This window comes from Strix aluco, chromosome Z, assembly GCF_031877795.1.
Source record: "Strix aluco isolate bStrAlu1 chromosome Z, bStrAlu1.hap1, whole genome shotgun sequence".
NCBI lineage: Eukaryota > Metazoa > Chordata > Aves > Strigiformes > Strigidae > Strix > Strix aluco.
The window spans coordinates 15508369-15524104 of NC_133971.1; the positions used below are offsets into that span (position 1 = coordinate 15508369).

A 15736-nucleotide genomic window follows, 5' to 3' on the forward strand; every position below is an offset into this window, starting at 1 on the left:
ATGATTAAGATGCCAGTAACTTCTTAGAACTGGAAAAAGCCACACTGATGGTGAATCATTGTGACATTACTCAGATCACAGAACTTTATTTCTACCCTCAGTTTGTCCTGTTAATCAAGACTAGATGTCTTTGGGAAGAGACTTCGAGTGATAATGAATATTTATATCATTGCAAAAATAATTACTGCACCATGATTAAGTCACCTCCTAACCTGTTCTTGTTAAGCTAAACAGACCAGGTTTTTGTTTCTCTGTGGAACGTATTTGTAGATTCTGACTAATGTCTTCCTCTTTTCAAGACCACTTATAATCTGCCAGCAGACTTTGGAAACTAATTGAATACAGTTTTACAATGATAATTCTGTTAGAACACAGCCTTTTGCTAAAATCAATGTTCAGTGTCTATACGATATTAACCATCTCATGAAAAGAACAAGTGTGTTAGATATGTTTGCCATCACACTGCACTGAGAACAGGTTCCGTTGCTTATTTTCCACATTCAGTAGGTAATTTTCTTTATATCTGTTAAATATGGTATTGATTCTCATGTTTATGATCTTTAACTTTATGATACTAAACTGAGATGTTTAAGTGCAGTTTGTCAAGTGAAATCACACTTTTTTGAACTGCTATTACACCAATTTTTGTACCATTCACAAAATTTACCAGCAATTAAATTGCTTTCTCTTTGACTTTAGATTTTTGTCAGTAATAAAAGATCCCTGTAGTATATTGCTAAAAATCCTCTAGTTATTTCCAGTTTTCAGATGTTTTAAATCACTTTTTATTGTTGAATAATAATTTTTGTTTTGTTGGTCCTGAGATTTAAGGTACCAAGTCAAGTGTCATAATGATGGCTTTACTTGGACTCTCCTTTCTGTGATTTGTTTTGTTTTGAACAGAAAGTTGACCATGACAGTATTATAATGACTTATTCATTACCATAAAGTTCAGCATTTGCCTTTTATTCACGAGAAAGCTTGAAAAGAAAAAAAAGAAAGTATGTTTTTTAAGTTGCTTCTGTCTCAGTCTTCTGCTTTTTGCTAGCCAGGATGTTGGTGTGCAGCCCTGTGGTTTTTACTTTCTGTTACATTTGAGGCTTTAGAATTTGCTAGTAAAGGCAGCTGTCATTTTATAAATTGCATAATAGAATAATGGAATGAAAGATTTTAAGTGGAAACCAAATAATAGGTAATATTAAACCTGTATTTAATAAAAATAAAAGCACAAAATTTGCAGAAGTTTTAAACAGTATTTCCTCAATGCTTTGTACAGCTGATGCTAGCAATACTGAGTTACGAAGGATGATATCAGCATGTTTACAACTTGAATTACCTACATTTTTTCCTCTCTTTGTCCTCTTCCTCTGTCTTTCTATATATTATAGTGTACAGTAAATCCAGGAGGAAGGAGAGGTACTTAATTAGCTCGGATTTTAGAAACAAAATTGTCTTTTTTCTGATGTTTTTCCCCCAATCTGCACTGTTGATTTCAAAGAACGTGGGTATGCATTTTGCTTTCTGAAGAAGAGTGACTTGGTAGTTCTGCAGGTCTGAAGCAAATGTGATAGATATGTATGACAATTTAAAGTTAACATGCTGTTCTGAATGTTCTGTTAGGTGGTAATGGCAGTTGCACAGCTTTACTGGCATTTGGCACCAAAATCTGAAGCTAATATTGTTTCTAAGTCATTGGTGCGTTTACTCCATAGTAATAGGTAAGTCAAGACTGTACGTTGCTATGTCTACCTTTTTGTGACAGTTTTTTGTACATATTTCTTTAGCCATAATTATGAGAATATAACTATTGCACTTTTAGAGTTTCATTTAAAAATTGTTCTGTAATAATTTTTGCTCAATAAATGAGGATCATTAAAAGTAATTCCATCATTTTCAGTATCACATCCAGTGATCATTCAGTATTGTGTTCCATTCATAATTATTACTTTCATTCTGAGAAGAGTCATGGCTGCCTAGATAGCATACAAATAGAGGCAGTACTAACTAGTTTGTTTAGTTTCTTGATATTTTTCATTTTTGGAAGTTATTGGACATTTAATTATATTGGAGTTTCTTACTGTCACACTAGGCACTAAAGTCTTCAGATGTGTATTTTCTTTTTCTGCACTTTATACTGAAGACTTCTTGTTGTCAGAGAAACTAAGCAACATATTTGTTAAAATACCACTTGATACTGCTGAATCCCTTATGTTTCCTTAATCCTTGGACTGCTTTTAAGAACCAAGTTTATGTTTCATTCAGGAGATCTAATTCTGACTTTATCATCTTCAGTGTAACCTTGTCGACTTTCCTATGAAGGGTCTCACTGGCCACATGTTTCATAAGATTGATAATACTATTTTTTTCTTTGTGTTTGATAGTTTTGGCATATTATGCCAATATTTGCTGCATAAAAGTGGAGTTTTTTCCCCTCAGCTTTTAGATTTTGAACTTCCATGTATCTGTGTGAAAAGCCTTAAAGGGGTGATAGGAGACACAATATTAAGATGTTTTCAGAATAACTTGTAACTGAACATGGTATTTTCGGCTAAAACTTTGTTGTGAAAATGGTTTAATTTTTGAAGTTTATCACACCAAACACAAAAGCTTTTTTAAAAAAATCACTTTTGTTGTGTCTGACAAGATTACTCATCTTAGATAGGCTTTAACTTTTCTAAGCCCAGTCACCATAGAGCTCTTTCTCTGTAAACTTCTGCAGCTCACCCATGGCTAATGTCTCTATCATTTAAAAGTTAGTAAAGAACTAAAATCAGGCTTGGTAGAGTATTCATGCTTTTATTTCAGGTAAAAATGAATCACTGTTATATTTGTGTTTGGTTTTATAGTACAATATGCTTCCCATTCTCTTTATACAAAGACAAGTAAAATGGCTAAAGCAGTTTGGCATACGCACAGGTAATATAGAGAACTAAACTTATACTCACAGGTTGAAAGGATTATTTTTGCATATTACTTTACTGCTCATTTATACTCAAATTTCATCAAAAGAGAAGTCACATCCTTCCTGTACCTCAAGTACTTCCTAAAATGACACTAGGCTTCTGATTTTCTTATGTTGAATGGTTTGTCTATTCTCTGTTACCAATCTGTGTGAAACACTTTTGCTATTACAGCCAGTTTGAAATAAGCTTTTGCTGTTTGCCCTTGAAGTTATGTGCCTATGGCCTTTAAATTAATGTCAAATACAGTATAATCTAGTTAGGGTGAGAGTGCCTGGAAGAGCAGTTCATAGCAATTTCCAGTCTTGCTTCATCATGTGTAGCTGACTGTTTCCGTGTACCATTGTAAGAATTACATAAAAATAGGTTTAAAAGATACTAAGTACTTCTCTATTATTACTTTTCTTAGCAAGCAACAGCTGTAATTACCAGAGGGCTATTAGACAGTTTTGAATAAGAGGAGATAATGGATGTGATGATTTCTCTATTAGGATGTGATTTGCATCATGAAAGAATTTGAGCACTCATGGTTCAGAAAAATTGTGTGTAAATGATTTCTTAGTTTTTAAGCAATTGGTGACAGAAACTCTGTAGTTTAAAAGCTTTAGACTAGTACACAGATTTCTTTTTGCTCACTCCTGCCGAGGCTTTTAAACTAACATATTAATGATGAGAATGTCCTCCAAACATGTTTAATGTTTTTGTGTTTAGAGTATTACATAATTCTGTTGTCTGTACCTTGCCGAAGTCTACTATGTTAAAGTACTGCTTTTTGATAGATGTTTATGCCTTCTAGTGTATACTCATGTCACAGGAGACTTTGGTCTTTTTAAGGATTTTTAGGAAATTTTTTTAAGACCAAAAAAGTCATAACAATTCCTGCTAGTTGTGCAAGGATTAGCTGTTCTTGTAACTAATGCAGTTATTTCCACACTACAGATAAAGCCCATGCGTTTTTGTTCTCAGCTGTGTCATCCTGAAACGTTCAAGTTTCAAGATGGTCGAAAAAATGTTAAGGTTTTTATGAGCTATTTCTGGACATGCCAGAATGTTGATGTTTTAAATGAATTTTTGCCTTAAACAAAGACCCAAGGCATACAAGAAGAATTGCACCATTGCACTGATGTCAGTGATTTTTTTGCATATTGAAGTTTTTAAAAATGAGAGCCTGGTTTCATCATGCATCTTCCTGTGAAGCAGATGATGAACTTGTAGCAGTTGGCAATAAGCTTTTTCTGTCTATGTTTGTGCCAAGTCAAATGTATAACTAACTTTGGATTCAAATAGAATTGGAATTTCTTTGCCATATTGCATTATTCTATGTATCTGTAATTTTGCAGAATAACTCTTGTTTTTTCTTTTCAAATTCTAGGGAGGTGCAGTATATTGTTCTGCAGAATATTGCCACTATGTCAATTCAGAGAAAGGTATACCCTATTTAGAATTTTCTAAATCACATTTTACATGATACACAAGCGAGCTACTTAAATATGTTCTGCTTTTCAGGGCATGTTTGAACCTTATCTGAAGAGTTTCTATGTTAGATCAACTGACCCAACAATGATCAAAACACTGAAGGTGAGCTTAAAAGCAAATTCATCTATATACTGCTGGACAAATCTGTTTGCAACAGGAAGGTAGAATTTTCTTGCACTGATATGACACACATCATTCTGTATTGTTCCTTTTTTTCACTAAAAAGTGTAGAGTTGTGGCTTTTAGTTAAGTCCACAAGTGTTCTTCAGGGTTTTCAGGCTATCTGAGAGTTCTCTTGTTACTGTGATGTAGATGGCAGATGGGCTATTTTTTCCACCTCAGTTTTTGGTACCTGTCAGTGATATAGATCATTACTGTTTTAATCTAACCGGCCATTCAAACATTTAGAGTTAGGCTGTTTTCGTGGGAGGAAGAATCTCTTAAATGAAGAGAAATGAAATCTCAGATTTTGATACATTTAGCTTAAAAAGAGTTTAAATCTGTTTCACTGAATGAAAGGGGACAGTGTTAGAGTCCCAAATTCCCTTTGAAGTCAGCATTTGACATGAGAAGTACTTTAGGCTTTCCTCAAGGCCACATCTCAATGCGTGTTTTAGGCTGTCTTCCTGTTTTCTCTATTCTTTAGCGGATGTGAAATCCTTGACAAAACAACAGCTAAAAAACTGTCTACTGTTATGTGCCTTTTCTCATATTTTGCTTTAGATTGTCATAGGCACTTCGGTTTAGGAGAGGAAGGTAAAGGTTTCTTAAAGATACATTATTGTTTCTGTATTTTCATTTTACATTCATGTTGCACCGTCATTTACATGTGCAGAGTGATGCAGTCCAAGATGGCTGTGCCCAACCCATTTTTATTAGTCCAACATTAAATCTAAGTAAATTTGAGGCAGTTGGAGGCAAAAAGATCTTCCCCACATTTAATGGTTATGAAAACTGTCAGGAATACTAGTAAGACATAGTGTTACGCAGGAAAAGTCACTTCTGAAGCAGGTGAAAGTTGATATATTTAAACTGCCATATCAATTGGTAATACAGTGGTGAAGAGGTGGAGAAGGAGAAATTGTGGGTTTTCCTTTCATTGTCTCAGTTCTTTCTTGATGTCTGAAAAATGTAGGACAACTTACACTGTTACATACATTAGAAAAACTTGTGCTTTTCTCTACCTCCTATACATGTAGTTCCATCCTGTCTGCTTTAAAATAGGAGGATGAGACCTACTGCAGTATTTAAATTGTAGGAGCACCCTGGAATTCATCTGCTGCATTGTTTAGATTTCTGTTTTGTTCTGTGTTTCTTTACCAGCACAAAGTTTGCTTTTTTGGTCACTGCTTAGCATTGAGCTTATATTTTCATGGGGTTACCCATTTTAGCCACAAATTCTCAGTTATAATTAGTAGTAATCAGCTCAGAGCCTATCATGTTCTGTAAAGTTAAGGTTTTTCCCCAATTATGAACGTTACTTTACCTTTATCTGTGTTGAATTTTTTTTGCCATTTTATCAACCAGTCACCTAATATTGAGAGTTTTCATGCAGCTTTTCTTAGTCAGCCTTTGTTGATATGCTGAATATCTGAATATGCAGAAATATGCTGAAAAGCAAAAGACGAACAAATATATTTGTGGGATTCCACTGATGACCTTCCTGTACTGTAAAATAGTATCTTCTTTTTTTCTGCCTATTTCTCTCTTTCATTTATCCACTTGCTTTGTATGCTATGCTAGGTATGTAGCTTTAAGAGTCGTTGATGCCAGGTCTTACCAAATTGCTTCTGAAGTAACTGCTGGACTGTATCAATTAAGTGTACTTGTATGTGTGCATCCAACTCAAAAAATACCAACAGATTTCTGAGGCATGAATTCCTTTACAGAGACAAGAGTTGTCTTTTTCTTCAGTTTACCTCATTCAAATTGTATTGGAATCCTTTCTTCTTCAAAGTTAAAACAAACTGTAAGCATAGCATCTTAACAATATATACCAAGTGTTGTATATCATCCTCTTGTTCACCAGGAGCAAAGAGGAGGCCTTTCAGGCTCTGATGTTATTGATGTTAAGATTTGAGGAGTCTCATAGATGCAACTGTTTCTCTCCTGAGTTTAAAATTCTTTTATTGCAGTTCATCTGAATATAATGGACACTTTATTTCTCCCCAGCTGCAGTTGTGATTTCCATTATTTCTTCTTACAGTGTCACATAGTTCTTATACACTAAGGCCTGTTGTATAACATTGGAAACCATGCTGCCAGAAGTATTTCATGGCCATATAATATGCAATGCAACACTAAAGCTAGAGCTCTTAGAAAATGAATCACCGAACCCTAGAGTCCTTCTTTGAAAACCTTGCGTGTACTTGCAAGGAGAGTTCCTCCTAAGTGCAATGCTGCTACCAGTTTATACTGAAATCTGGTATACTTTATTGAATTCTAAGTGGTATTTTTAGTAGTAGTGTCTTTTTTTCATATACAATGAAAGTATAGTGTTTATGTGGTACTATTTATAATATTTTACTTTCGATAAAATATCTGTTCTGTTTTTTTCTTGTAGCTTGAAATCTTGACAAATTTAGCAAATGAAGCCAACATATCAACTCTGCTTCGAGAATTTCAGGTTTGTGCAAAAGGGTATTCTTTTTATATGAAATACTCTCTCTTGGCCAATTGCCGTTATTGGTTTCATCTAGATTCTTAGTCTTAAATTTTTCAAGTTAAAGTCTTTTCCAGGATAAAATATTCTCAGAATGAAAATCAAACTGTCTCATATCATAATGGATAATGGAGCTTTTTATATGTGGAAAGGAGTTTCAATGTTTTGTTTCTCACTCTCCTTCCAGCTACCAAAAAAAAAAAAAAAAAAAAAAAGTGATGAGAAAAACTCAACCATTCCAAATTCTTTAAACCAAATTCTAGCAACTTGACTGACCCTGTAAGTCACTGGATTATAGGTCTTAATTTTAGCAATATTTTCCCATTATCATTTATTCCCAAACCTCATTTCAAGTCATTTGATGAAATAGTATTATCTCCAATATCTGTATATGTGTCAGCAAGATGTTCTGCTTATGTTGTGAAACAGTGTCTGTCCTTTCTTTCCGCTTTGCTTATGACGTCTATTTCCATTACTTCAGTTCTCTGGCTGGATTTCTCTGAAAGGTACTGGTTCTCAGGCAGGTAGGTTATTCAGTTTCACAGACGCTCCCGGTTAAATGAACTGAAACCTCTCCAGAGAGAGCTCATCAACTCCTCCAACCTTGCACACAAACTAATTGCTGGTTTTGGGTAATTGCCCCCTGCCCCAAGCTTTCTTGAAATCAGAGGTTTGCATGGCCATGGGTGACCAAAGCTGGCAAGAAAATGTCTTCTGAAAGTGACAATGAGTTGAAAAAAGTGTAACTTCTAATGTACAATGTAGCTTTCTAGATTTAATTTATTATACAGATGTCTCTCTTATGAGGATAATATGGTAAGTCTTTGGTTGACAAGACTTATGTATTGACTAATGAAAATCCTGTTTCCTTAGACTTATGTGAAAAGCCAAGATAAACAGTTTGCTGCAGCTACAATTCAGGCTATAGGCAGATGCGCAACTAACATCACCGAAGTGACTGACACATGCCTTAACGGCCTCGTATGTTTGCTGTCCAACAGGGATGGTAAGACAAATGTTCTGTTTGTTTTCTGAGTAGCAGTGTCATGAAACATTTTCTTAATGAGAACCACACAGAGCAGATGACATTAAAAAGTACATAGGAGTTGACTTTTATAAGAATTTAACTGACATGACTGGATAAAAATAGTGGTTCTGTTGCTTCTTGTTTGAAGAACTTCAATAGGCTCTCATAATCACTGGGTACTTATTTCCTCTTTTGTTAGTGAAACTAATTCCTTGTGGCCTTCAATTACATGTTTACCTATCTTATTGTCAAAATGCCATAATTATTAAAGTGTGCTGTTGTGATTATCATAGATGACAGTAGTTTTACTGTTAAATGTTTAGTTGCATCAAAACAGTTAGCCTGTAGAGGGTGCTAAAAGCTTGGAATGGTTTTTTTTCAGTGCATCAATGCCTAACTGAAAAAATGTATTAAATAGTTTTAGGGTAAATGGCCCCAAATTTGGCTTGATTTTGTAATCTAGCCTTCTGTTATTTTTATATAGTGAAACAGAGTTGTAAGTCACTAAGGAGCAGATAAAGTCAAATAGGATATAGCAGCACTGTAATTCAATACCTGATAATACTGTATATTCTACCAGTTACCAATGGATATTGCACAAAAGAAGTCAATAAGAGAATCAGATTATTACAAAATGTACAGTCTACATGAATATAGTTAGATATTGGAAACAGAGTTAAGAAAGATGTACTTAAAAATAATAATGTCAGGAAGGAGGTAAAGCATGGCTTTGGGGTGGCCTGGAGTAATTAGAATTGTTTAGAGAACATGAGTGAGATCTACTGTACGTTTTGAAAAGCAACATTAATTCCCCTCCATACCTACTGGACTTATTTTTCATGGTAATCCTAAGAAGGCCTTTATTAGGGACATCACTTTGGCAGCACATCATCATCCTGTAACCCATTGATACACTCACAGCTTTTTCTTTGATTATGAACTATGAGTCTTCCTTCTCTTCCACTTCACCTTGTATCAGAAATTCCTGAGATGGCTCAGTGTACAGCTTGGTAGGTTTAGTATATGTAACTTTAATTTCCTGGTGCTCCAGACCTTATGTTCCTTTATGCTTTTCTGGTTATCAGCTGTGTTTAAAATATCTTCCTATATTGTGTTACAGGGCTGTGTCTGCAAAATGCACCTTTTCGTGTTACATTCAGCAATGACCATATTAAAAGTACAAGCTTCAAAGCTTGTTCTTGATTCTGCTTAATTCTACTAGCAATCTTTCTCTAGGTCAGTAGGCTCCTTTCAGCATGTACAAATCCCCACTTTTTGTCTGTCTTAAATAATGTAATAAAACTTCAGAATACTGAGTTTGTTACTTAATAATCCTTCTTCCTGTTTTCTTGTTTTGTTTTTCTTTTTGCTAAGAATGAACCGAGATAAGAAGAAAAGGCTTTTTTTCTTTTATCATAGCTTCTCAATTTAATACTTTCTTCAGAGTAATTCCATATATATATATATACACACACACGCATGCATGTGCCTGTATACAAAGGTCTGTCTCAACAAGATTAGTTTTCTTGACTGTTTCTAAGTAGTTGTCTAGCAAATAAAATTATCTTCTTCTGCTTACTGTTCTGAAAGACTGCAAAGGATATATTGAGGATCTTTTAAACCTGGCAGCTGGCAAATTGCTTTACCATAGCTGCAGTGTCTTTATTCCTTCTTTTAAGGAATGAATAGAATGGCATAATTGACATGGTACCGTTCCTCAGGTGGCAGGAAATTACCAATAGTCACAACTTACTGAACATAACAGTTTTGGGCATGGTAAGGGAGAAGAAAGACATTTAGCATGAGTAGCAGACTAGATTTAAGAGTTTTGGTTAATCTTGCTTTCCTCCAACTTTCATCCTTAAAGTGTGCAAGCAATCTTTTTGCTGTGCTACTTCTTCCATGGCTGTTTGAAGCCTGGAAGCAGTTCTGCTGCCTTTGTGTAGCGTGAAGCCCAAGCTGGTAAGTCCAGCAGGTTCTGAGGTCCCTGAAAGCAGGGTCAGCTCTACTTCCTCTGAACTGTTTTCTTATTATGGGGAATTCACTTGAGTGTGGAAGAGAGGTGACCAAATCAACCAAATCAAAATAGAATCCTGAAGAAAGAGCTTGTGGCAAAATCACATTCTAATTCTGTGCTCTTGTTCTGGAAAGGCCTTTGCTATAGGTACAACCCAACAGCCAAGATATCTTGGCTATATCTGGCACAGGAGCTGTGCCATTAATCGTTCTGGAACTTGGGTGCTGAGAGGCGGAGTGTCATTACATAAAACAAATCTCTTCAGAAGTCAGTCAGGTCAAGCTGGAATAACTCTTCACAGAGCTCTTTGAGTGTCTTATCACTGAACTTTCTAGATTCTGTGTATGGTTCTGTGATTCAAATAGTTTTATTTACCATAGCCCCCAGATTCCCTGAGTAGGGGAAATTGGAATTTAAACAAGACAGTCATAAATACACAAAGAAAATTTCAAGAGCAGTTCTCAGCCTCCCCAGAGCATTGTTTCTAGAAGCCATGTTGAGGGCTGAGAATTATTTTCCTTCATCGTCTGCTGAAGGAAGTACAAAGAAGGAAGGAAGTACTTTGGCTCTTCAGTGTGATGTTTGGCATTTGACTGATACCTTTCCTTTAAGCAATTGCCTTGATAATTTCAGCTGACCGCTAGTGCCACTGTGACTTAAAAGTCATTTTAGATGTAAGAGGCAGATGGGATTACAGGAAGACTCTTTTGTCTCTCTGTACTGCATATACTAGTGATCCTGCAGATTCTTCTCAGATGGCTGACGTTCATTTTCTGTTGAAAGTTGCAGGTTATGGATAATAGAGAATGTAAACGTAATTGTAGGATGTGTAGATAAAACAATTTTTTTCCTACCGATCTGCACAAATTTGAAGAGGCAAGTTGTAGAATCACTGGTACCGTTAATACATCAGGCAACTGCTACCTAGCTATTAGAATTACTGTTAGAATAACGTTAAAAAAAACCCCAACTCCTTGTAACTTTCAGTTTATATACATTAATGTGGTTTCAGAGTTCTGTTATTTATGTTATAAGGGTGGAAAAATTAGCCAAGTAAAAAAACTTAGATTTCAGGCAGTTCTGAAAAGCAGAAACTTAATGTTTGTCTGGATACTGAGCCCTAATAATTGCCTTCTAACTTTCGTTTTAACTATTTGCATTACTTTCTAATAACCCAAATATCATAGAATGGTTTGGGTTGGAAGAGACCTTCCAAGATCATCTAGTCCAACCTCCTTGCAATGAGCAGGGACATCTTCAACTAGATCAGGTTGCTGAGAGCCCTGTCCAGCCTGACCCTGAATGTTTCCAGGGATGAGGCATCTACAGCCTCTCTGGGCAATATGTTTCAGTGTTTCACCACTCTTATTGTAAGAAATTTCTTCTTTCGATTTAGTCTAAATCTACCCCCTTTTAGTTTAAAACCATTAGCCCTTGTCCTGTCACTGCATGCCCTTGTAAAAAGTCCCTCTCCAGCTTTCTTGTAGGCCCACTTCAGGTACTGGAAAGCTGCTATAAGGTCTCTCTGGAGCCTTCTCTCCTACAGGCTAAATAACCCCAACTCTCTCAGCCTTTCTTCATAGGAGAGGTGTTCCATCCCTCTGATCATTTTTGTGGCCCTCCTCTGGAACTGCTCCAGCACAGGTCCATGTCTTTCCTGTGCTGAGGACCCCAGAGGTGGATGCAGTACTCCAGGTGGGGTCTCACTTGAGCAGCGTAGAGGGGCAGAATCACTTTCCTCAACCTGCTGGCCACGTTTCTTTTATGACACCCAGGATGCAGTTGGCTTTCTGGGCTGTGAGGCACATTGATGGCTCACATCCAGCTTTTCATCCACTGGTCCCCTGTCCTTTTCCACAAGGCTGCTCTCAATCCCTTCATCCCCCAGCCTATATTGATACTGGGGATTGCCCCGACCTAGGTGCAGGACCTTGTACTTGGCTTTGTTGAACCTCATGAGGTTCACATCGACCCACTTCTGGAGCTTGTCCGGATCCCTCTGAATGGCATCTCATCTCTCAGGGGTGTCAACTGCACCACTCAGCTTGGTGTTGTCTTCAAACTTGCTGAGGGTGCACTCGATCACTTGTACAGACTTGCTGTGAGATTCAGCCGGTACATTCCTTCCAAAAACAGTTGATGCAGTTTTGCTGCTTTTAGAAATAGTAATTATACAAATTATAGACTGTGGATAAATTAGTCTTCAGTTACTGCAAGTATCAGTTAATGTAAGTGGAAGAAAATTGGTATCAATGGTATCAAATGTAGTATTTCAGAATGCAGCTTTTGAATGTTCTTTCGTAATACACTCCTTGCTAAGGTCTTTTTCTGAGTTTTCGTTACAATGTGGCCAAATTCTCAATTATGAAAAAGTATATAATTTGGTCCCCACAGGTCCACTACATTGGTTTCTTATGTACATTATTATTTGGCAAAATGGAACATTGTATGACTGAATATATTTTAGGTTTTTGAGGAGTTGTCATGCTCTGGGGTCTTCAGAGATTATCCTACTCAGAATAGTCATTTCCATATTGCTTCAAAATTGTTTGAAGAAAGCTAGCAGTGAACACTATACTAAGATTTTTACTATGACTCGTGAAAATTGAAGTTGCTGATACCTCTTGTAGTCTCCTTTATTGGTAAAGGCATTCCTGATCAGATTATCTGTGATATTTAGTCTTTATTTTAAGAATTTGATTTACTTTCTATGACCACTTAGATGTAATATGATTTACACTCTTGTTTTGAAATTCTTGCATTCTTGCATTTATCATTGCCTTGTATGCATTTTTTCTTTGATAATTCTAGCAGAGTTAAATTTTTGAATTTTCTTACTGGTCATTTAGAATGCCACTTTTATTTCCCCCTTTTGTTTTGGGTTTTTTTGTCTTTGAACCTAAATGTGTGGTTTTTGATTTTTCATGTGCACAAAGCAAGCCTCAAAGAGCCTCTCTTTTTTTTCTGGACTGTGTCAGTCCTTATTCTAATAGAAATTAATTTTGGTTTTGTTTGTACTTTCTTTTTTTGGTATCTAGACTCATGTAAAAGGAACCATACTAGTTTACTTGCTTACAATTCTGGTTCAGTTCTTCAAATTTGCTGCCTCGGTTTGCATGAAAGTAGTTGCTTTGGTGACACACCATCTACTGCGCTTCATTTTATCACGATCAGTTCTACATTGCCAGCAGGTGTTTTTAATAATGACTTCCTGTCCACTCATTTGTTGGAGTTCAGTTTTATTTTGCTTAACCATTCTCCTTGCTAAGTAGTATCACAAAACACTCAATGGTGAAGGTTGTCATTACAATGTTTCCCACTCTAAATATTCCAGATTGCAATTTTAAAGTTTTCAGAATTGTCTTCTTATTTGAATATCTGGCAAAACACAGTCTAAATTAACTTATCTTTAGGATTGTGCAAGACCTTGAGATATGAGAAGTGGATATGTTAACCTTGCTTCAAGAAATTAGTCTAAAAAAATGACTGAGATGCCGTATCAAATAAAGGTTGACACAGAAAGCTGCAAGCTAAAATTTAAGCATTTCAGAGGCTTATGGCATAATGATACATACTCGGAGCTTCTGAAAAGGCTTTCCCCATAAAGAAGTTTGCTTTCTAAAAAAAAAATACTGAAAAGTTTAGAGATCTCTTCCCCATACCATTCTTTTGAAACTTCAGCTTGCTTGATTGCTGAATGAATGGTCCATGTGTCAGATTAATTCTTGAAATGTAGGAATACCTCTGTGATGTTTAACGAATGGTAGTTAGGCTTTTTCTTTGTTTTAAACATTGATAGTCTAGGAGAAATAGTTACTCCCTTTTTGTAGTGTAAATGAAAATTAGGATTATGTTGAACTCTTGCAGTAGTCTTTATTTTGGTTTCAGCTTTGGCCATGTTTGACTTTCCTTCGTTTCCCTTACATCCTGAGTTTACTCTTGCATAGAAGCTTAGCTCTGCACCAGTGGGTTTTTTTCAGCTTCAAAAACTGTAGATTTTATACAAGTTGATCAGGCTGTGAATGCTACTTGTTACTGTACTTAAGCACTCCAATACATGCCTTCGGCATAAATCTTAAAATAGCTTGCTATTTAGAAGCTTCATTTGAATGTACTAGAGATTAGGTTACAGACCTGAGAGAGACCATTCAGAAGGAGAAAAACTGCAAAGAAAATCTTTAGATATTTCTCTTCTTTATGAATGAGCTGGTACTTTTAACATTGTATATTTCTTTGAAAATTAAACAAGTGTTTGTATTTTTAATGCAGACAGCAAATTACTTATGAATATGCATAATTTCAATGGAAAACTTTTTTTTCATGCTGTTTCTCAATTTGAAAAGGAAGAATACAAAGTGCATCTTTACTAAAAAGCAATTTCAAAAAAACTATGTAATGGGATGATATTTTTACATTTAGAACATTTCTCTGTCCTCTCTTTGCTGCTTATAACTCGATTCTGGCAGCTGAACTTGTATTACTTAGTAGAGTGGTTTACATCTTTGTTACCAAGTAAACAGAATTCAGTTCTGCAAAGCATATTTTGAAAGCTGATAACATCTTTTACAATCAATTATTTATGGCTTTTTCTCTGCCATAAATGCTTTTAATATTAATAATTTGTTTTGTCTTAAACAGAAATTGTAGTTGCTGAAAGTGTTGTTGTCATTAAGAAACTGCTGCAAACCCAGCCAGCACACCATGGTGAAATTATTAAGCATATGGCCAAACTCTTGGATAACATTACAGTGAGTATTTGTGCATAGTGTCTTATTTTTCTTGTTGACTGATAGAAATCATACCATCTCCTTTGAATTTGGGCCATAAATGGATATAGATATATTAGAGAAATACAACTTAATTTTTTATTTTTGACGTAAAATATAATTTTTCATGATCTTAAGGAAGAAGAAATGGAAGCTATCAGATGGCTCAATTTGTGCCTTCGATCTGAGAAGCTATTTTGAAAGAGATCCCTTGAAATGTTGAATATTGTTAGTATCATTATGCCAAGATGAATAGCAGGTTTAGAACATGGATTGGGTATGTTGAAATGAAAATAAGGCAAAGCATCAGGCAAATTTTCAGCGTGTTGTCTTACTGATCTGGGGTGAAGTTTAAAAAATTTTGTTCTAAATCTTCTTCCCTACCCACAAATCACTTGACCTTTCCCTGGTACCAGACAAACTGCTGTGAGTGTGTTGCAGTGATTCTTAAAGTTGCATTTTTATCTTCCAGGTTTTAAGATTCTGTGACATTTAACAGTAAAATTTGTATTATTGCCTATTATCTATCCTTAGATTAAATTGACGTTTAGGTATGTCAATATTTACTTCCCAAATTCTTCTCACAGTCCCAGTTATTGATAAAACATTTAGTGGTCTATCCTAAATTATAGTATAGGGCTTGAAGACTATTAACTACCTATTGCATCATAGTCCAAAGGTGACAGACTTTAATCTGTCTGTAATAATTTTTCTGTAAATGCTATAAATAGGACTGTTCAGTGTCATATAATTACACATTTATTGATGATGGAGCAGTAAATAGTTTCTAAATCAGTGAATCTTCTATTTTCCATAGTTGAATTTGGC

General features: G+C 35.5%; 1 protein-coding gene across 3 annotated transcripts in view; it reads left to right on the forward strand.

Moving 5' to 3' along the window:
* The window catches only part of AP3B1 (adaptor related protein complex 3 subunit beta 1), a 163521-nt gene that overhangs the window by 64168 nt on the left and 83617 nt on the right, over positions 1 to 15736 (forward strand). For all 3 annotated transcript variants that reach the window (XR_012621587.1, XM_074812298.1, XM_074812297.1), the window contains exons 9-14: positions 1621 to 1718; positions 4333 to 4387; positions 4467 to 4538; positions 7000 to 7062; positions 7972 to 8104; positions 14781 to 14890. Coding sequence is in view for 2 of the 3 variants with exons in the window: in XM_074812298.1 (XP_074668399.1) it covers positions 1621 to 1718; positions 4333 to 4387; positions 4467 to 4538; positions 7000 to 7062; positions 7972 to 8104; positions 14781 to 14890 (531 nt within the window). In the remaining variant the exon portion in view is untranslated. The remainder of the gene's footprint in view (positions 1 to 1620; positions 1719 to 4332; positions 4388 to 4466; positions 4539 to 6999; positions 7063 to 7971; positions 8105 to 14780; positions 14891 to 15736) is intronic.